The following is a 23217-nucleotide window of genomic DNA, read 5'->3' as shown; positions in this document are numbered from 1 at the left end:
TGGCAGCATCTGTAGAGTTAACATTTCAGGTTGCTGATCTTTCACAGCCAAAAGCAGTGATTTCACTCCTTCTCTACAATGTTTGGTGATCTTACTGTTCCCTCATGAAATTTTACCGCTAAGAGATAATGAAAGACAAATTCAGCATAGATCAACAACAGTAAACATGAGGAATAATGTTGTTTGCCAGTTGTACTCACCTCTACACATTTGGTTCAATTAATCAATACATTAACACATCAATATATTAACTAATACATTTTCCATTATAAGTATGTTTTAATTTCCATAAAAACAGAAGTCTTGGCTTAGTTTCATAATTAGTAAGTATAAATGTTTGAATGTAACAGATGTTTTAGAGAAAAAAAAATTAAACACAAACTTCCTGAAACAGCACATAGGAAACCTTCTCCTTCCTTCAAATTTAAAGAAAATGTATTATCGAAGTGCATATATGTCATCATATTCAACCCTGAGATTCACTTTCTTGTGGGCGTACTTAATAAATCCTAGAGCCACAATAGAACCAATGAAAGACCGCACCCAACAGGCAGACAGCCCGCGTGCAAAAGGCAACAAACTGTGCAAATGCAAATCAAAAAAAGAATAGTAATAAATAAATAAATAAATAAACAAGCAATAAATATCAGGAACACAAGATGAAGAGTCCTTTAAATTGAGTCCATAGGTTATGGAAACAGTTCAGTGATAGACAATTGAAGTTGAGTGAAGTTGCCTCCTCTGGTTCAAGAACCTGATGATTGAGGGGTAAGAACTGTACCTTCTTCCTGATGGCAGCAACGAGAAGAGAGAATAATCTGTGTGCTGGGGGTCCCTGATGATGAATGTTGTTTTCCACGTAGATGTGCTCAATGATGGGGAGGGCTTTATCCATGGTGGACTGAGCCATATCCACTACCTTTTGTAGGATTTTCCATTCAAGGGCATTGATGTTTCCATACCAGGCTGTGATGCAGCCAGTCACTATACTCTCCACTACACATTTATAGAAGTTTGTCAGCATTTTCGATGTCATGCTGACTCTTCACAAACTGCTAAGGAAGTAGAAGTGTGGCCATGCTTTCTTCATAATTGCACTTACATGCTGGGCCCAGGACAGATCCTTTGAAATGATAGCACTGGGAAATTTAAAGTTGCTGACTCTCTCCACCTCTGATTCCCCGAAGAGTAATGGCTCGTGGACCACTAATTCCTTCCTCCTGAAGCAAATATTCAGCTCCTAGATCTTGCTGACATTGAGTGAGGGTGGTGGTGTGGCACATCTCAGCCCGATTTTCTCCCTCCCTCCTATATGCTGATTTATCACCACCTTTGATTCAGCCTACAACAATGGTGTCATCAGGAAACTTAAATATGGCATTGGAGCTGTATGTCCAATGTTTTCCATGTATAGTAATTGCTGATTTCCTTGCAAGCATCACACCAACCACTACTCACTACCTCAGGAATTTTGTTCCTGTGAGATGAACAGAAATATTTCCAATCATAGAACCTTGAGAACTCTGAATCAAGTTTGAGACCTGAGAAATGTGCTTACTACTAGAAGAACATGCACATGTGTGATTTCCCAAAACTTCAAGGTGGTCGTAGCACTCATTGTCAGTTCTCTTAATTTTAGATTTACAAAGCAGTGCAGCAGCACGTTTAATGACCTGACAAGGGTAGACAAGTGAACTCCAGCTATCATCCCTTTTACTCGCAGGGTAATAATCCAGTTCTAACTTAAAATTAATAGTTGTATAATAAACTATTAGTACAGCAATTTCAATGCACAAATATAAACACTTTGTACATACTATTTGTTTCTAGAACTTTAATCCTCCCCTTCACCTAGTTTTAACAAGATAATACCAAAATATCTCTCACATCAACTACTAATGCCACTTTTGAGATATTCCTCCTTGCTAACATTCTCAAAATGTGCTTAAGTCACCCAATTTAAATGCTGTCCCTGAAAGCAGGACATAGCAAGGGATTTATTACTGTCCAGCTCTACTTGCTTGCTCAGGGTAGGAAGTAATCATGCTAAGAAATCTGAGCCACTGAGGGAGCAAATGACCTCATTCCCGGGTTTTTTTATTCTTGCCCAATATCTTGATCCATTTCTGTCAGAATCTAACCAAATATATACTAACATAAGGAAGTTTGATCAGTCTTATTAGGAAATACTTTAATAGAAGGAATTGCAGAATGAAATTATGCATATGAAGTTCCTTGATACCTTTGAAGGAATGATAGGGGACTAGGAGAATGTTCTGAGTGGAATAGCCCGTAAATTGTCGCTAAGACAATTGGCAGTTTGGTTTCAGAAACTTAATAATTATTGATCAAATTAGCACAGAAAAAAATGAGGCAGTCTTAATATACCCAGTCTAGAGATTGCCTTTAAAAAAAGGAACTCGTAATATTTCAAATGTTTCAACAAACTCGCAGAAGGACTCAGCATCTTCTTTAGTGAGGAATAAACCTATTGCATAAATCTCTGTTTAATTCCGTTGGAGAGAACATCATTCTCACTGTATCCTCTCAAGCAATAGCCTACTCATTTTTTTCTATTCTTGGTTTTGCTAAATAATTGTTATTTAATTATTACTTAGTGCAATTCTTCACTTCATGCTTTAATATTTTTAATGATTTTGGTGGAAAATATTTACCCGTGAAATAAAAAGTAAAATTTGTTCCTCCTAGGGCTCCTATTTATCTCATGCTGATGGTAATTAATTCAAATCTACAAACCTTTATCTTTTGAACTTTGAATTAGTTATAGGTATTTTCACTCGTGAAGGTAGTGCAATGATTTGTCCATATATACCATATAATTTTCCACAATCAGACACTTCCAACCACTCCCTAAAGTTTGCATTATCATCTGAAAGTGCATTGAAGGCACATATTTAAACAAGGAATGACTTGATAGACCAAATAATCCTTCTGAGCCTGTGTTAGGATCTAAAATAAGAACAAAATAATAAAGAATAATTTTTTAACATAAGAAAGTCTGTAGATGCTGGAAATCCAAAGCAATGCTCTCGAGATGCCGGAACTCAGCAGGTCAGGCAGCATCTATGGAAATGAATAAGCTATTGGCATTTTGGGTCGAGACCCGTCTTTGGGACTGGAAAGGGGGGGGGGAGAGAATAGCTAGAAGGTGATAGGTGAATCTAGGTGGGTGGAAAAGGTAAAGAGCTGAAGAAAAAGGAATCTGATAAGTTAGAAACATTTTAAGTGTTTTACTAGTGTCATTTCTAACTGTGGACAATAACAAATCTGCTAGAGGTTTGTTGTGATGACTTAATTTTACATCTGTTTTTATGGATTGAACATTGCATCATATGGTATGGAATGAAAATTATTCAGTCTGTATTTTATAATTTAAGGTTTGGATTTTTCAGTTTTTAATTAATTTGATGAATAAGACACTAGTTTCTTTCTACTCACCTTGTACAGTAATCGTTGAATTTGAATCCTGAGATGATAGGTGCTGGCAATGGAGTTTGGAGCAGAGGAGGTGTACAGTTGAGATCATCCACAACAAAGAATCTTACCACAATCAAAATCATATGTGTTTTCAATTCTGTACCATGTTCTCTATGTTCTATTTATTTACACTTTTCTGCACCCTTCCTTTATTTCTTTATCTCCCTCATTAGCACCCCCTTTGTATTGCGGTCCTATTTGTCCTTTAATCAGTAGAGCCTTCAGCTCTTTCACTGAAGTTCACCCTACCCTTTATGCCCCGACAACTAAACACCACCCTTCTCCCACCCCTTCCCCCCCCCCCCCATTTCTTCAGCCACCTGTGCCAACTTCTCCCTGATTCAGCCGTTGCTTTATAAACCCTTAATTTCAGTTTACAGTTCTGATGAAAGATGACTGACTTAAAATGTTAAGTATTCTTCACTCTGTTCAGGTGCTGACTAATCTGCATATGTATAATTTTTTTGTTTCAGATTTCCAGCAATTATGGTATTTTGCTTCAATTTTGTGAGTGTTCTTTATGTTTTGTTTTTTTGTGCAGCACAGTGTAAGGTGGTAACATTCAGGGAACCTTTACTTTTCCACGCTAAATAATTGAAATATAATAGGTGCCATTCAAGGGCACCTTGACCGTACAAGCCGTTGGCTTAAAGGAATGCTAACTCATTGATTCCGTCTCTACATGCGCACATAGAACTAACCACTGTGTGAAACAGTTGTTTCACTGATGGAGTTATTGTACTGGATATCCTGAATTTGGTGCAACAGAAGCTTCATATTTTACATGAAGACTATGTTGGACCATAGGAGTACACATGCTATGTAAGAACAAAGCTACCCTGATTAATCTTTTCAATTGTTCCAAGAGGCAAGTGTTAACAGAGCAGCCTTGATAAACATTTTCCTAACATGCAGCCAACTTGCTGGATGGCTTCTTGAATGTAAAAATTAATAGGATGTTTTCGATGTAAAATCAATCAGCAAATACGAAGACAGTTTTATATTGTGCATGATATATATGGAATCTTCAATGATACTTGGCAAAATCCAAATCAGCCAGTCTCAGTGTAGCAAGGGTTTGGTAACACTGCCTTACACTACTTTCAAGCTGTCCACCTCTACGCCTTCTCCCGTATCCGTTTCAGCACACTTTCAAGCAGCTCATTCACCTCAAGCCATACAACGAAATTCAATAGCTGTTGCAGTTACGGGCCACCTCTTTCAATGGACCCACCATTTCATCACATAGTCGGGTTTCATTCCAAAGGACCCATACATGCACCTTTCAAAATTCCGCACAGTTAATATGAACAACCATGAAAATGCAGCAGAACCCTTCCAGTATTGTGCGTGGTCTTTTACTGCATGTGGTGATGTAAATCCCTAGACACTAGACACTAGTCACTAGAATACTACAGCACAGTATAGGCCCTTTGGTCCCGGATGTTGTGGCGACCCATATATTCCTTAAAAAAAAATACCAAACCCACACTACCCTGTAACCCTCTATTTTTCTTTCATCCATGTACCTGTCCAAGGGGCTCTGAAATACCCCTAATGTTTTAGCCTCCACCACCATCCCTGGCAAGTCATTACAGGCACACACAACCCTCTGTGTAAAAAACTGACCCCTGATGTTTCCCCTAAACTTCCCTCTTTTAACTTTGTACATAAGCCCTCTGGTGTTTGCTATTGGTGCCCTGGGAAACGGATACTGACTATCCACCCTATCTATGCCTCTCATAATCTTGTAGACCTCTATCAAGTCCCCGCTCATCCTTCTGTGCTCCAAAGAGAAAAGTCCCAGCTCTGCTAACCTTGCTTCATATGACTTGTCCTCCAATCCAGGCAACATCCTAGTAAATCTCCTTCGCACCCTCTCCAACAGCACCCTGACTCACTGGTGTGGGTCTGCCACACAGCACCAGTACTGTGCATGTTTTCTCATGAAAATTCGAAGTTCAACGTTCAAAGTACATTTATTATCAAAGTATGTATATGATACACAACCTTGAGATTTGTCTTCTTGCAGGCAACAACAAAACAAATAAACCCAATAGAACCCATTAAGAAAAGAAGATTGTCAAATACCTAACATGCAGGGGGGAGAAAAGTGAACTTCAGTTCCAAATGTACTGAACCACAATATCAGCTGAAGATTACCTTAGTGATAGTGACAAAGATATCACATTTCCTTAACCCCTCTGTTTTCCTGTACACATTGACAGTTGCCAATGCATTTTTCTCCATTTGTTGTCTTGCACTTGTTGAGTATGTTCTATCCATTTATTTGAAATGGCTTCCTCTCTCATACCATTAACTCTTGTTATGTTCAATAATCAGTCCTTAGTTCCTGTTTTCTTCCATTTGCACCATCATCCAAAAACATCAGCCACCTCTACCTTTTTAACCCCTCCAATGTTTCTAAATTGTTAAGATTTTTGCCTAATCTCCACTTCCTCCCACTGTATCAGACCCCACATCAAACTTTATTTCCTTGGCATTGGTTCCATCCCTTTTCAAGAAAACTGAATTAAACTGAATCAGAACATAATATCATATTTGACCCCAGGATGTGCAGCTGACCACATGTCTACACCATAACCAGTATCACACAAGTTTGCCACTACCTCTGTTCATCCTTGCATTTATTACCTCTGGCCTTAACTATTCCGATGCTTTCCTGGCCAGATTCCCTCATTTATTTAGTAATAAAGCTGTTTAAAGCTCTCTTGCCTAGCTTCTACTCGATCCAATTACACCTGTGTTTGACTACTAGAACACATTGATTCCTATTTAATGAACATCTCAATTTTAAAATTTTCATGTTTTCAACTCCTTTTATAATCGGTGTCCTGTTTATCTAAAAATGCTCCAGCATCACATTTCCATGGGACATCTGTATTCCTCCAGATCTGGTGTACTAATCTTCCCAAATTTAACTGCTTGGTCTTTGTTGGTAATGCCTTCATCTGCAAAAGCTTAAAACTCTGAAACATGCCCTGTTTTTATCTTTCTCCCCTTTCCTCCTTTACGCTGCACCTTAAAATCCATTCTATGTCAATGCTTTTGGTATTCACTTCTTTTTGCACCTGAAAAGAAACTTTCATTTTATAGTGTACCTGTGTGTGCCATGAGGTTTTCCACTGCTTAGTTACCAATTGGATATTATGTTGATTATACTAAATCTATGTCCTACCTACTGACCCTATCTATCCTATGTTTAATCTCTCCAGACTTCTAAAGCCAGTGTTTTAGTGGATCTGAACAAAGACTGGCCGATGTGCAAGCCTACTCCATTGTTTTGTATAAAATAATTTGTTGGGATTTGAGTTCACACTCTGCACTATGGTGACTACTAATGTACAACTGTTACTTTACCACCTTAATGCTTCAGAGCACAATGCTATAACCTTCAAAAGTTGTTATGTTTCCAGCTACAATTAGACTTATTGCATGGAATCTGGTGTGTGTGTAAAAAAAAAAGTATCAGTTGACTATATGCAAATAGCAAATAATTTGAACCAATCTTTTGTATCTTTCACCCCCACATTCTTCAGGACACTGTGAGTTAACTCGCCTACTGATATGTTCTGGCTTTAATCCCAGGCAACAGGATGACTTTGGCCAGGTAAGAGGCTTTAATCTTCCATAACCTTCCGTCCCCTAAATTTGATCCTTTGTTGGAATGCCTATGCTTCCTGACTGTCTTTGGCTATCTCAGCCAGAAGGCTTGTTTTCGTCCATTAACTATACAAATGTGGAAAGTTACAGCTAAAGCTGATTCTGTTCACCTTTGGCCTTTTGTTCGTATTTGTATGTGCAATTAATCATCTGCAGGAGTACTGATTAATATTTCTCCCATCTGTGTCCAACAGCATTTTCTCTTCCTTCAGACGCTGCTTGAGCAGCTGAATATTTGCAATATATTCCTTATTTCTTTCAGATATCAAGCTTTACAGAATCTTGCTTTGATGCAAATGAATACAAAATGGCTGGTGTTGCAAATAAACATTTGTCTAGTGTAGGAGGTAGACCACAATATCAATTCCTATTGTAATAGGGTTAAGGATTTTGACCACTGAAATTGACATAGTTATATTAAATGTCGAATACAGACGTCCAATTAATTTTATTTAATTTATGGATATAATCAATTAATTTTCAGAATTAACACCTTCAAGTCAAAAGGAGATGGGTTCAAATTCCACTCCAAGGACATAATGACATCATTTATGCAAACATTTCAGTGTAGTGCAACAGAAGTGTTGGTTTGCTGGAAGTACAGGCAGTAGAATTTAGATGCAGAAAGACCATCAGTTGACTGCCAAGCATGCAGTTTACTTCTAATATGGCATCCTATGAATGCGAGTTGTGGCTATCATCATCCTGAGAAGGGAATTAGCATGACATCAAGATGCAGATGAAGACATAATGAAGGCAGTTTCTGATGGCAATCAAAATGGAATGCTGCTTTAATGCCATCAATGTCACATTTTTGTTATGTGCCATACTCTGCCAGAGCCTTGGTGACCTCTTTTTCAAGTGGTTGTCTTGGAGGAAAGATTCTGTGAGTGGTCCCCCACATCCTTCTCACTGCGCAGTTTTTTTTTTGTTTAACGAGGCCGAGTTGCGAGCTCGACACTCAACCTGGCACAGATGGAAAGCGTGCCCAGGAGTGGCCCGACTGGATTTGAACTCGGGAACCTTTGCTCCTGGAGTCCGGTGCTGATGTCACTGCGCCACCAGCCGGTTCATGCCACATTGCCCTCCCTTAATAATGCAGCAAATTCCATTTCACCAATTGGCATGCTCAATTCAATACCTAGCAAATGAAAATGACCCTAAAATGCAATATAAAGCAGATTAATTTCTTTCATTTGATTGCTGTTGATTGACAAGATGATAGTTGGATTAGGATAACTTTTTTTGGTATTTTTAGTCTTTGGACAAATACATAGATGGAAGGAGTATGGAGAGCTATTGTCCAGGTGCAGGTCAATGGGACTAGGCAGAGTAACAGTTTACTATGGGCTAGATGGGCTGAATGGTCTGTTTCTGTACTGTATTGCTCAATAACTTTGACTTTGAGGCAGTTTGTGAGGTCTATGGAATAACAAAGGCAACACCAAAAGACTGTGTGTCTTCACAAGGTTTAAGTATAACCCAGCTGACATGCATATCCTGCTTATTATGGAATGCAGGATGACAGGGAGGATGATGATAAGCTTGACTTTCTTCTTGAGGATGAAGAGAGCATGCAGAGCAAGATAACTTGCTGAAGGATATAGAGGGGAGGATCTCCTGAAAGAGACAAGGTACACCAAGGGTTCTTCAAGGAACATTCCTACAGTATGCATCTTAGTGAACAGCAAGGCACAAGAGACTCCAGTTCAGTAGTTAAGTCCTAGCTGAAATATATCGGGTGCTATTAGCAAGAACATTAGGAGCAGAGCACATCCGGGCCCTTTGGGCTACTAAGATCAAAATTATAATTATGTTTTATATTATTGGCTCATGTGGGGCAGAAGTAACATTTTGTGGTTTGTGTGCAGTCTTACATTAAGGAGGTGACAGGTTCCTCTTATCCATCCCTTGGCAGAGAACAGCAATAAGTGCAAGCATGCAGATCAAACAGTGTTGAATGCACTCTGATGGGACAGAGTGCTATTTATTGTACTCACATCAGTGTAAGGACACTATAAAGTCATAAAGCAATACAGTTTAGGTATAGGCCCTTCAGCCTAATGAGTCTGTGCTACCCACCCAGTTAGTCCCAATCTCCTGCATTTGGCCCTCATATACATCTAAGCCACACCCCTGAAGTGCTTCTTAAATGATACTTCTGTAGCTGTCCCAACCACTTTTTGTGTATATTACCATCCACTGTGTGAAAAATTGGTCCTCAGCTTCCTTTTAGATCTTTCCCCTCTCAGCCTAAATTTATGCCCCTGAGTTCTAGATTCCACTACCCTGGAGAAAAGACTGTTACCATCTAATTCTATGCCACCTTGTCTAATTTTAAACTTTTCTTTAAGATTGCCCCTCGGTGTATGTTCCAAGGAATAAACACCCATCCTGACCAACCCTGCCCTATAACTCGGGCCTACAAACATGCTGAAAAATGTTTTCTATACTCTTTCAAGTTCAACCACGTCTTTCCTGTCACAGGGTGACTTAAACTGAACACAGTACTCAGAATCGGAATCAGAATCAGAAACCAGCACATGCTGTGAAATTTGTTAACTTAAATTTGTTATCTACTGCAAGAGCAGCTTAACCAAGGACTTACACAACTGTAATATAATGTTCCAAATCATACCCTCAATTCCAGACCAATAAAGGCCGGTGTGCTAAGTGCCTTTTTCACCGCCCTGCCTACCTGTTACTACCTGTTTTTAATTAATTATGCACCTGTAGTCCTGGGCTCCTCTGTTCCATACACTCCCTAGTACCCGACAATTAACAGCACAAGTCCTACACTGGTTTGACTTTCCAAGATCTATCATCTGACACTTGTGTGTATTGAAATCCATTGCTGTACCTTGGCCCACTTACCAAACTGATCACAGTCCCTCTGTAATCTACACCATCAGCAACACCTTTTAATTTTGTATCATCTGTAAACTTACTGATGAAACCTTATGCATTTGTGTTCAAAATCATCTATATACATAACGAAATAAAAGAGTCCCAAAGCCAGTCCCTGTAGCACAGCACTAGTCATGGGCCCTCATTCTGAGAAACAACATGTAAATTCCACGATGTATTGTGACAGCAGTCTTCTGCTCTATAAATGCAAAACCAGGTCTGGATGCATTCAGAGCATCATAATGGTTATTCTCTAATATCTGGGAAACCGTGATGGTGTTTGCATCTGTCTGTATCTGCTGTTCCCTCCATAAATAAACACGAGAACAATCCAGCAAGTTCTCCAGATTCCAAACGCAGTGTATAAAGTGGTGCTACCACTATATTGCTACAACTGGAAAGGAAGCTGAGGGCAAACATCTGCAACATTTTATGAAGTGTATGCATCCAAAACTATTATGTAAAATTGTGGTTTTTATTATTAGAGGCACAAAAATAGTCCCTTCAACCTAACTCTTCCATGGTGACCATGATGCCTATTGACACTTAATCTCATTTTCCCACATTAATCCTGTATCCTTCTACTCATTTCCTATCCAAGCACCTGTCCAAATGCCCAGGTTACAACTCTGTCACTTCCTCTGCAGCTCATTCCATATAAGCACACCATCTGGGTGAAAAACCTGCCTATGAGATCATCTTTAGATTTCTCCCCTCTCTTCTTAAATCTATATCCTCTTCTTTTAGACTCCCCCAATCAAGAAAAAAAACTCTTAGCATCTACTTTACCTTTGCTTCTCATCATTTTACCAACTTCAATATGTCATCCCTTAGCCTCCTATGTTCCAGTGAGATTACACCCAGTCAATTCAGTCTCTCCTTGTAAGTAAAGCCGTGCATTCCAGTTAACATCTTATTGAATCACTTCTGTGCTCTTTGTACTACTGCCACATCCTTCCTGTAGTGTGGCAACTAGAACTGTACATGATACTCCCAAGTGCAGCCTAGCTAATAGTTGCTGCATCATAACATCCCAGCTCATACTTGGTGTCTGAGCCAATGAAGCCAAATGCCCTTTTAACTATCCTATCTACCTGTGTCACCTTTTACAGGGAGCTATGAACTTGTCCCACTGTACATCAATGGTCCCTGTCATTTACTGCATATGTCCTGTTCATATCCAATGTCTCAAAGTGCATTACCTCAAACTTGTCTTGACCTGACCTTCATTCGGTTGAGCTGCCTTTGTTACTTTGGACTCTGCAGGATATCACTCTTTTACATAACTAAGTGAACAAATACTAATTTTTCACCAATTAATTTCAGTTTTTCACCACAGATTGTTGGTTATGTCATACAGTGATTCAATGTGAATTAAAATGCAATTTATTAATTCAGTTTATGCTGATAAGTAAAATAAATCTTGAAGAAAATTTATGGCAAAAGTAAAGACAAATGTGGGAAATATGATTGCTGAGAATTTTTGCAGGGTTCATATTAGAAAGAAGGTGAACAATTGCACCTGACCCCTTTGGAACATACTGAAGTAAAATTTGATCAGTCACAACATCAAGGTGAATTATTATCTAAGTGGTCACTTTGACCATGTGGTTCAAGAAAAATGATACCCAGAAAGTCTGTATAAAGAAAGAACAGTACAGCACAATATGTACCTTTGGCCCACAATGTTGTGCTAACCTATATAAACCTACACCATAATCAGCCTAACACTTCCCTCCCACAGATCCCATAACTCTCGACTCGAAGGTCCGGAGGGGCCTATTACATACTGTATCTCAATAAATGAGTGAGTGAGTGGGGCCTCTGTCAGACAGAATCCGAGGTATGTAAGCCTGGGCAGTACGACATGGAGGGCAAGCTGTTGCCCAAGTACTGTAGCAAGCTCTCCCTCTCCACACATCTGATGAACCCAAAGGAACGGCAGAGACCAACACTGTTTGGTACCAGTAGCATTGCAGGAGTTGCCAGTCAGCGTAGGACTGCCTTCGGGACTTCAGCTCCAGAATTCTCCCCTGGCAGTTTACTCTTGAAGACTTCCCCATGAGTAGGTATAGCCGCAAGGCAGCGGAGGTTTGAGACCAGAGTTTGCCTTCTCCTAGGTGAACTGCCAACCATGACTGGCACAGCCCCATCTGCCTGAAGTGACTGGTTTTAAGTCACCAGTAACTGCCTTTGAACCGCCTCCTGTCAGTAGAAACGGTTCCGTCAGGTTTATAGCTAAGCCACATGTGAAGGCCAGGAGCTGGACTTGATTGTCAGAGGCTATTTGAGATGCACACCATCGAGAGCATTTAATAGGTAGTAGGAGCTTGTCCCCCTTACCACCCCCAGCTATAACAACTTTAAGGAACCTCAATAAATAAATTTTAGTCACCTGACCTAATATCTCCTAATGAGGTCTAACATCAATTTAATTCCCTTAAATATTTCTTGAAGCATTTTGGGGTGTTTCTAGTAGAGTTGAAGTTGCCACATAAATGAAAACTGTTGTTGATGTCACTTACATAAAGACTGGTAAAGTATGTTTCTACCAACAATGGCGGGATGCTGAAACTGGTTTGCCTGTTCTCTCAGTGAAATTTTAGGATTTTGCAGGCACAGTGTTGATAAAAATTTTCCAAAGCCTGGAGTTCCTCCTCTAGATAATCCAGGTTGCAGAAGAATATAGGAGGGCAAAGATCATTGTTGTATAGGAGAATGCAAATTTGTGCCACATCTGAGGTCTTGATCTTCAAATACCCTTACATTCAATTGATCAAATGCTATTGACCAAATGCTCCATTTGAAAACTTTCCAGTGTAAGCTGCTTTTTCATTACATATTATGGTTGTGCATTCTAATCAGATTCTAAGGTCAAGACCTGTTTGATAACAAGATGGTCCAGTCTCAAAAGACAAACATGGCAACATTTATTGTATGACAAATACAATAAATGTTCGACTAAGATTAGTACAATATAACTTTTTACATCAAATATATATTACACCACAAAAAATAAATACCCGTAGATTCCGGACTACAGAGCGCACCTGATTAAAAGCCGCTGGCTCTAATTTTAGAAAGAAAATCAATTTTTTACTTGTACAGGCCGCACCGGATTTTAGGCCGCACCAGATTTTCGGCCGCAGGTGTCCCACGTTGTAATATGAGATATTTACACAGAAAGAAATTACACGTGAGGATTTTTTAACTTTTAATTAAATCCATATGGTAACATAAACAAATACATATTGCAAATGCTTTTTTTCGAACCGTGCCTGTAACGCGGCTACTTTTAAATATACGTTGCGTATACTTTTTTACTGAACAACATTCCAATATCTCCTAACGACTGGTAAAAAATATATATACTGCAGCCTACCAGGAAAAGTTATTGATCGCCTTTAACTTAAAAGCAGCATTCGCTCAGATCTAATGCCGCTCCGCCGCTCGCCCCCGCCGTCCCGTTTATCGCAAACGGCATTTTTCCCACAAGAGGCGGCGAAACCGGGTGTGACGTCATAGCATCCCGCGATGTAGTACAGAAAACAAATATAGTTAAAACAGTTCTAACTTTAACTAGAAAATGAATTACTAAGCGAAAATATTATAAACTAAATAACTGCCATAAAGGCAGCACAATGCTTTTCTTCGAGTGTTTTCCATGTTGATGAGGGTGAGTACAAATGACTGATTTACAATAATTTAATTGTGAAAGTGCGCTTGATTTATCGTATAATTTCATTGGACCTCTGTGAACTACTCATCAATTTTATTGGTCTACTGTTACGAGGCAAAATGTTTTTGGCGGCATGAAAAAAAATCATGTATTAGCCGCTCCGTAGTAAAGGCCACAGAGTTCAAAGCTGTTCAAAATGTGGGAAAAAAGTAGCGGCTTAAAATCCGGAATCTACGGTAGATTAAACTCAAATTTATCTGATCAATGTTTTCGATGTAATCAAGAAATTGGTACTTTTTTACACTCTACTTGGTCTTGTTCTAAAATTCAACCTTTTTGGACAAATTTAAGAGTTTTATTGGAACAAATTATTGGAATACAACTTCCACACAATCCAATATTATTTTTATTAGGCGATATTGAAGGGATAAAATCAAAATCCAAATTGAATACATATCAGAAAGAATTCATAAAAATTGCATTGGCAGTAGCCAAAAAGGTTATTGCAGTTACTTGGAAATCGGATTCATACTTAAGTATAGATCGTTGGAAGAATGAAATTTTTAGCTGCATTCCACTTGAAAAAATTACTTATAATTTAAGAGATAAATATGAAATATTTCTGAAAATTTGGCGCCCTTATTTACAAAAAATAGGATTAAATATATAGGTGCTCCGAAGATAAAATTATTGGTTATCTGGGGAAAGAAATAAATATACATATTAAAGCTATTATGAACTCCATGGAGCATGTGGGGATCTTCTGAAATCCAGACATTCTTTCTTTCTTTCTTTTTTCTTCTTTTTTTCTATAGGGATATGTTGGGGGGAGGGGTTAAGGGGATGGGGATGGGTCAATAATTTTCTTTTTTCTTTCTGTAACCTATTTGAAAATTCAATTTAAAAAATTTTTTTAAAAAGACAAACATGGCAACAAAACTAATTTCTTGTTGGCAATTTTGGGGAGAGACTCAGATGTCTTACTACACTGGGGATTTCTCTCTGTGATTAATTGCTTCATTGGTGCATTATCAGAAACAGAACAATGACAGAAGTGTTACGTATACAATGAATACACAATTCGCAATACCTACCTGAGGTCCACAATATTCCTCCTCATCAACATAGAAACCAAATAAAGTTGACATAGAAAGGAAAAACATTAGCTCAACCAAGATGTCTGCTGAGCCAAGTGACATCAGAATGATCACACAAACGATGTTTTTGTCTTCACCTGTCCAGTTCAATAGGAACAACAGTTTGCTGATCCTTGGCCCTTTCTGCTTGGCTGTTCTTTGATATGGGTTCTACAATGGATTAATATTAATATATGGTTCTACAATGGAAAGGCACTGTTTAAGTGTAAGTGTTGAGCTCAGACTCCTACTTACAGGAGAACATTTTGAACTGGTGGCACTGATTCTTCGGAGTGTGACTGAATGGTTAGGTTTCAGGCTCAGCTGTTATGTCCTTTTTGGCAGAAGGCTGTTAGCATTTCTTTCTCAAGGCTTGGGTTTGAGAAATAGCTGAGGTAACAATAGACAAGAGCACCTATGCAACTGATGGTATCTGAAATGACAGAAAATCTGCATTGGAGCGATATACTACACAAAGCAATGGAATAAAAGTACTCAGTCATCATTATCTAAAATTACCACATCAACAAGACCATATTTTGGTGAATTGATTAAAATTGGTTGAACTATGATATCTGAGTCTTTCCAAAGTTATGCACTAAACAGTAATAGATATCAAGACTTTATATCCTAATGGAATAAATTAATGATTGTGTTTCTTTATCTGTGGAGATTGTGTACTGAATCGCTGCTATCACTGGGAGCCTCACCTAACAGCTGCATATAGCAGAAAATTATGGGCATAAAATAGAACCACAGAACATTACAGCACAGAAACAGGCCTTTTGGCCCTTCGTGGCTGTGCCCGACCTGCACCCAGCCCATATCCCTCCATACCCCTCTCATCTACGTACCCGTCCAAGTTTTTCTTAAATCTTAAAAGTGTGCCCGCATTTACCACTTCATCTGGCAGCTCATTCCACACTCCCACCACTGTGTGACGAAGCCCCCTCCCCCCAATGTTCCCTTTAAACTTTTCCCCCTTCACCCTTAACCCATGTCCTCTGGTTTTTTTTCTCCCCTAGCTTCAATGGAAAAAGCCTGCTTGCATTCACTCTATCTATACCCATCATAATTTTAGATACCTCTATCAAGTCTCCCCTCATTCTTCTACGCTCCAGGGAATTAAGTCCTAACCTATTCAGCCTTTCTCTGCAACTTGGCAACATCTTTGTAAACCTTCTCTGCACTCTTTCAACCTTATTAATATCCTTCCTGTAATCCTCCAACACCGGCATCTACCCGACAATGTAGAAAATGGCCCAGGTGTGTCCTGTAGACGAGAAACAGGACAAGTCCAACCCAGCCGATCACCACCCTATCAGCCTACTCTCAGATCATCAGCAGGGAAATGAAAGGGGTCATCAACAGTGCTATCATGCAGCACCTACTCGTCAATAACCTGCTTACGGATGCCCAGTTTGGGTTCCGTCAAGGCCACCCGGCTCCTGACCTCATCGCCTCCTTGGTCCAAACACGGACCAAAGAGCTAAATCCCAGAGGTGAGGCTTCCACAATTTTCTGTTCTGTGTGGTCAACAAGCAGGGCACTTTATTAATAGTACAAACATTTCACTGATCTGACTTCCGATCAGCTGAATGGGTTGTGAGTAAAATAATTGAGGAAATTTAGAAAATATGTATTTGTGCTGTTTGCCATCTTTTACAAAGGTACCTCTTAAAAAGAAACTTTTGAAGCATATTACGATTGAGATATGCTTTTTAGGCAAACTGTGTGAAGTAGATTGGATGGAAGTGATACAGGACAGGAGAACTCTCTCATTAACATTTAATGAAGCCCAAAGCTTTCCCTCCAAGCTGTGATTAATGATTGCCCACCTACTGTTAGTTTCTTTGAAATTTTTTTGAGCCTAAGCAATATTGATTGCAATATGTAAAATACATTTGAAGAATTGATGAAAATAATGCCCAAATCAATCAAGAGTCACATCTATATTGTGACTTCTTGGGCCAATTGCCAGAAAGAAAGGAGTGCCTTTGAAAGAAGTCAATGTCTCAAAGAACACAGCCAAGGACAGAAAAATCTGAACGAGGAAAGCATTTTGAGATAAAAAAGGAGCTCAAGGTACAAGACGTGTGTCCCCTTTTTGAAATTAGACTTGTTTAAGTAGGAAGATTCATTTTATAATGGTAAAAGGCAATTCTATAAGGCATTCAAACAGAGAATTTAAAATCTGACTTGAATTAAGAAAGGCTTTGAAGCAAACATTTTAATGAAAGTGGGATTTATGTAAAAAAAAAAGGAATATGCTAAAGTGTAATGTACACCACCACAGATTCTCATAGATCAGTCCCCATGTCATCTACTAGATCCTCATAGATCAGTCCCTGCATCATCAATTACCGGTAGATCCTTATAGATCAGTCCCCACATCATCCACTGTATAGCCCTGCCTGAGGTCTGAGATTCAATTTATAAATGACCTTGTGTGCTTTAATCGTTAGACAATCCTTATCACCTTCTCAGGTTTCTTATACGTAATCTGTGGACCTTGGGATTAGAATGAAAATAAAATTGTTCATGTAATGCAGCATGCATCACGTTAAACCTTTGCTGAAACCTATTCTCCATATTGAGCTGAAAATTCATTTGATTCATAAATAGTTATTATTTTAACATGTTATGAGCAATAATTTATCAGCTTGGTGTGCTTCTTGATGAGTTAGTTAGATACTATTAAGCTTAATAAATTGCTGCCTAGTAGCTAATATGGTTCTGGATAAATTATGACTGAATAAACTGTAATATGACAAAGTCTGTCTTTCTGCTGTGCTAATTTAAGTTTAGCGGACGTTATGTCCTTTGTCTCACCTTACACTGCAGATAAATTTAGACCGCCTAGTCTGCTTGTGGTTCTTTGCTTAGTAAGTCCAAGGATTGTTTTCACAGTTCACACCAGACATTGAACAGATTGAGTTACAGGCTTTGATATACAGGGAGCCAGATCATGCTGGTATCTAATTGGCGGTTCTGTAGAGAATCAGGGTAGTCAAGGATTCTCTGGAGTTCAGATGCCAGCATTTTGGACCCCTTCTTCTGCTTCTGAACTCATCATTGCCTTCCAGAGTAGTTCCTATTGTCCTGAGCTGAGGGACTGGATAAGTTTTGTAAATGGTCCCTGAACTTCATATAGAATATGTGAGGGATGGGTATCTGATTTAAAAGTGAATTAATATTTTAACGTGCTTTTACATACATTCAGTTGACACTTTATTAGGTATCTCCTAAACCTAATAAGTGACCACAGAGTGCATGTTTGAGGTCTTTTGCTTCTGTAAGTTTGACATGTTCGCACACCACTGTGGTAACGAACACATGGTTATTTGAGTTGCTGTTGCCTTCCTGTCAGCTTGATGCAATCTGGCCATTCTCCTCTGACCTCTCTCATTAAAGGTGTTTTTGCCCACAGCACTGCTGCTTACAGGATGTTTTTGTTTTTTGTACATTTCTCTGTAAACTCTAGAGATTGTTGTGCATAAAAATCCCAGGCGATCACCAGTATCTCTGACTGTGGAATGATTGTTGGTGCCAAACAGAGTCATATTTCTTCCCCAATCTGATGTTTAGTCTGAACAGCAATTGAACCTCTTGATCATGTCTTCATGTTTTTATGCATTGAGCTGCCACTGCATGATTGGCTGATTAAATATTGGCATTAACAAGCAGATGTACAAGTGTACAAGAGGCCACTGCGTGTATTTTGATTATTTAAATCAATTTCAACCGTTTTTAAATATCTCTACCAATCAATGATATTTTAAAACAGTTGACAATACCTTTGACAACACAGAACATTATAAAGCCTGTTAGCAGAGACAAAGACCTATGGTTCTGCTGCTTAGATGCCATTGGAGATTTCTCCACTTCAGTGGACAACTGTCGAGGCAAGGTCCTGATCTTGTTTGGATCCACACAGCTGCAAAAGGTTGGTGCTGCTGCAGGGATAGCAAAGGAGGATGAACTTGATGCATGGAGCAAGTCAAAAAAGACCGGATCCAGTTTTTCCAAACGTGCCTGTTGACATGATGCAAATGGAAATCTAAACAGGCTGTGATGTACCTATGATTTAAAGACCCCAAGTAATGACATTCTAAGAGGTCGTAGATAAAAGGTTGTGGATGGTCTTGCAATTCAGTGATTATGATGGAATGTTTCAATACAAGCAGTATGGATGATTAGATTATGTGATATAAAGATACCAAATGTTCAACCATTTAATTGAACTTTGCTTAATAAATATATTTAACCCCACACTAAACCTCTTGAAACACTGACCTCAGAATTCAATTGTACGTATTTTTTTTGGCATCAGGTAAATGAGAATTAATTTTACCCAGGAGACCAAAATGTGATTTATGGGTCATTTTGCGTCATTCTGGAAAATTGTCTTGGGACTTCAAGTAATTTGTGTTTGTGCAGGGAGGGGCACATTTCAGTGGCCGGACATACATTGAATGGCATCAACCGACATACAAGCCCATTTTTCAGTGTCGCTATGTGAAATTCACAATTGTTATTCCAAATACAAATGCTATTCATCACCTACACTCCAATTATGCTTGCTCGCAACTGTGCAAATTAAATAGGCAGTCACAAACTTCAGCTTCATCTTATTCATTCTCTGGGCACTGTCTGTTGATGCAAGTCACCACTGAGATTTCCACTGAAGTCTACTGCCATTTTAAAAACTGGTTGCTTTGCTCAAAGGTCTGGAACTAGACCATGGGCATGAATAGCGACTGCAGGGGAGGAATCATAAAAAGACGACAGAGCTTTTCCCTGTAGAGAAAACTGTGCTCCATGCTCATGCCTCAGTTTTTCAGATGAGCAATGATAATGGAGGTTAAGCTTTCTCTAGATAATAGTCACTGAGATCTGTGCCACTTTGAGATGTCAAGTACAAGCTGATATTCATCCTGACATTTAAGGTCAAGGTCATTGCCACTTCTCCATCTCAAGATCATTCTAGCCAGCTGTAGAGAATCCATAAAGATGCTGACCAGAACTCCATGGTATTTAAAGACACTCCAAACTCTAAGAAGAAACTCACGTTTGACTTTCAGATATCAAGGTCAAAATCAAGTTTATTGTCATATGCACTAGTGCATGTATGCACAGGTGCAATAAACTTATGGAAATGTAGTATTAAATAAGAAACATAATCAAGAAAAATAAAAATATACTCAGTGGCTACTTTATTTCATACACCTGCTTCTTAATACAAATATTTAATCAGCCAATCACATGGCAGCAACTCAATGCATAAAAATATGCTTACCTGATAAAGAGGTTTAGTTGTTGTTCAGACCAAATATCAGAATGGGAAAGAAATGTAATCCCTTTGACTTTGATCATAGAATATTTGCAGGTGCCAGACAGGGTGCTTTGTGTACCTCAGAAGCTGATCTCCTGGCATTTTCATGCACAACAGTCTCTATAGTTTACAAAGAATGGTGCAAGAAACAGAAGGCATCTAGTGAGCAGCAGTCCTGTGAGCAAAATCACCTTGTTTATGAGAAAAGTTTGAGGAGAAAGGCCAAACTGGTTCCAGCTGACAGGAATGTGACAGTAACTCAAATCATCATGTGTTACGACAGTGGTGTGCAGAAGAGCATCTCTGAATGCATAACATGTGGATGGGCTACAGCAGCAGAAGATCACAAACATGTATTCAGTGGCCACTTTATTAGATATAGGAGGTCATGTGTGTAAATTATACGCAATTTTACAAGAAAACATAATTAAAACAAAATAAATGTTCATCATAGTGCAAAACGCTCATAGTGTTACTAAACCAGCTGATCAGGGTTTATTGTTTGGTTCATGAACAGAATGGTTGAAGGGGAGTAGCTGTTCTTGAACCTGCTGTCACAGAACTTCAGGCTTCTGCACCTTTTGGTTGATATTTGATGACACGGCCTAGATGCTGGGGATCTTTGGCAATCGATATTGCCTTCTTGAGGCAGCACCTTGATGGTGGGGAGGGATGTGCCTGTGATGTCCACTGTTTCCTGCAGATCCCTCTGCTCCTGCACATCTGAATCCAACTGCTGGCATTAAAATAGCAAGGTTGGCAGAAACGCCAGTAATCTGATTGGCGTGGACCATGTGCGTGAGCAACATTAGATTGGCACGGGCCAGGAGAGGGGTATGGTGGCATTTGCTCTCCAGAGGTCATATCAGAATGGACTACCTGTGGCTTGCTTGGTCTCCAACCTTACAAAAGATAGGAACTCTTTAATTCTTTGGAACATCATCCTGCACATTAGAACATGTGGACAAATGGTAGTATTGTTGTTCCCCCCCCCCCCCCATCCCTTCCCACCGATCTCCCTACTGGCACTTATCCTTGTAAACGGAACAAGTGCTACACCTGCCCTTACACTTCCTCCCTCACCACCATTCAGGGCCCCAGACAGTCCTTCCAGGTGAGGCGACACTTCACCTGTGAGTCGGTTGGTGTGGTATACTGCGTCCGGTGCTCTCGGTGTGGCCTTTTATATATTGGTGAGACCCGACGCAGACTGGGAGACCATTTCACGGAACACCTACGCTCGGTCCGCCAGAAAAAGCAGGATCTCCCAGTGGCCACACATTTTAATTCCACGTCCCATTCCAATTCTGATATGTCTATCCATGGCCTCCTCTATTGTCAAAATGAATCCAAACTCAGGTTGGAGGAACAACACCTTATATACCGGCTGGGTAGCCTCCAACCTGATGGCATGAACATTGACTTCTCTAACTTCCGTTAATGCCCCTCCTCCATTTCTTACCCCATCCCTGACATATTTAGTACTTTGCCTGTTCTCCATCTCCCTCTGGTGCTCCCCCTGCTTTCTTTCTCCTAGGCCTCCCGTCCCATGATCCTTTCCCTTCTCCAGCTCTGTATCACTTTCGCCAATCACCTTTCCAGCTCTTAGCTTCATCCCACCCCCTCCAGTCTTCTCCTATCATTTTGCATTTCCCCCTCCCCCCACTACTTTCAAATCTCTTACTATCTTTCCTTTCGGTTAGTCCTGACGAAGGGTCTCGGCCCGAAACGTCGACAGCGCTTCTCCCTATAGATGCTGCCTAGCCTGCTGCGTTCTACCAGCATTTTGTGTGTGTTGTTGTAGTATTGTTGTTATTGGCAGTCACTTCACCCTGCCCCCTCCTCCCCATTCCAACCACCACCCACACCAGACACTGTTGCAGCATTGAAGGCAAACAAAATTGATATCATTGGGCATATCTGGGCAAAGATCGAATAAGAAACGTGAAGCAGAAGTGCAGATAATGCTTCTCCTCCAATCTGTGTTCCTGTGCACAGCCACTAACTTTTCTGTTGGAGAAGGAAAGGATAGCCTTCAGACAGGTGTAGGAAGCATAGACCTGAAAGTTTTGTCCACAGAAATAATGCTGAAATGAAGCCACAGCAAGGCCAAGTTGTCAAATTCTAGCTTACGGTAGTCATTGCCAGACACTGTGTATGGGACTCCATTTGCATCATGCATGTTGTTGCCTTTACTGCTGTGGTGCATTCCTCTATTACTCTGGATATTCAAGGATCAATTGCACTGTACACCTTTCTCCAGACCAGTAGATGTACAGGATTTGTCCATGTATTTTCCAGCATTACCAGATTCCCATGTTTCAAGCTACTATATAGAGCAGTTTTGTGAGGTGTCAAGCTCTCCTACAAAGCCTAGAGCTCTTAATAAATTATGAGGGCTTCAAATTATTCAATATTCTGTTAGAAGAGCTTTGCCATAATCAGTACCAGGGGTCCGAGGAGCTTGTCTGACTCCTTCATTCTAAAGCCATCACAGATGCAAATCATAGTTCAAGGGTCAGATGTTGGAAGTCAGTGCTAATCCCTTCTTACTTGTCACTTGACTCCAGTATGGCCTGCGGCCACTGTGCTATCACAATACTATCACCCTGCTGGCAGTGTACATTCCGCCTCAGACTAACATCAGGCAGGCGTTGGAGGAATGACCAGCAGGCACAAAACCGAGCACCCTGGTGCTCTTCCTATCTTTGTGGGAGATTGCAACCAGACCAGCTTGATTAAGTCTCTGAACAACATCACCAACATATCGCATGTAGAACTGGAGGAGCCATACACTTGACCACTATTATACCACCATGAAGAATGCTTACCGTGCCACCCCACACCCGCACTTTGGAAAATCCGATCATCTGGCTGTGCTTCTACTCCCAGCAAGACCAAAGACCACAGTGTCAGTGGTGAGAGCCAAGAAGGTATGGTCAAGGGAGGTGGAGGTGAGCTTACAGGACTGCTTTGAG

At 39.9% G+C, this 23217-nt stretch overlaps 1 protein-coding gene across 1 annotated transcript in view; it reads left to right on the top strand.

Moving 5' to 3' along the window:
- The window catches only part of LOC140725922 (uncharacterized), a 71415-nt gene that overhangs the window by 16517 nt on the left and 31681 nt on the right, over positions 1-23217 (top strand). The window contains exon 3 of the mRNA XM_073041853.1: positions 7059-7129. Within this exon, the coding sequence (XP_072897954.1) occupies positions 7059-7129 (71 nt within the window). The remainder of the gene's footprint in view (positions 1-7058; positions 7130-23217) is intronic.

Source organism: Hemitrygon akajei, chromosome 4, assembly GCF_048418815.1.
Source record: "Hemitrygon akajei chromosome 4, sHemAka1.3, whole genome shotgun sequence".
Classification (NCBI taxonomy): domain Eukaryota; kingdom Metazoa; phylum Chordata; class Chondrichthyes; order Myliobatiformes; family Dasyatidae; genus Hemitrygon; species Hemitrygon akajei.
This window is presented reverse-complemented; position numbering and strand designations above follow the sequence as displayed.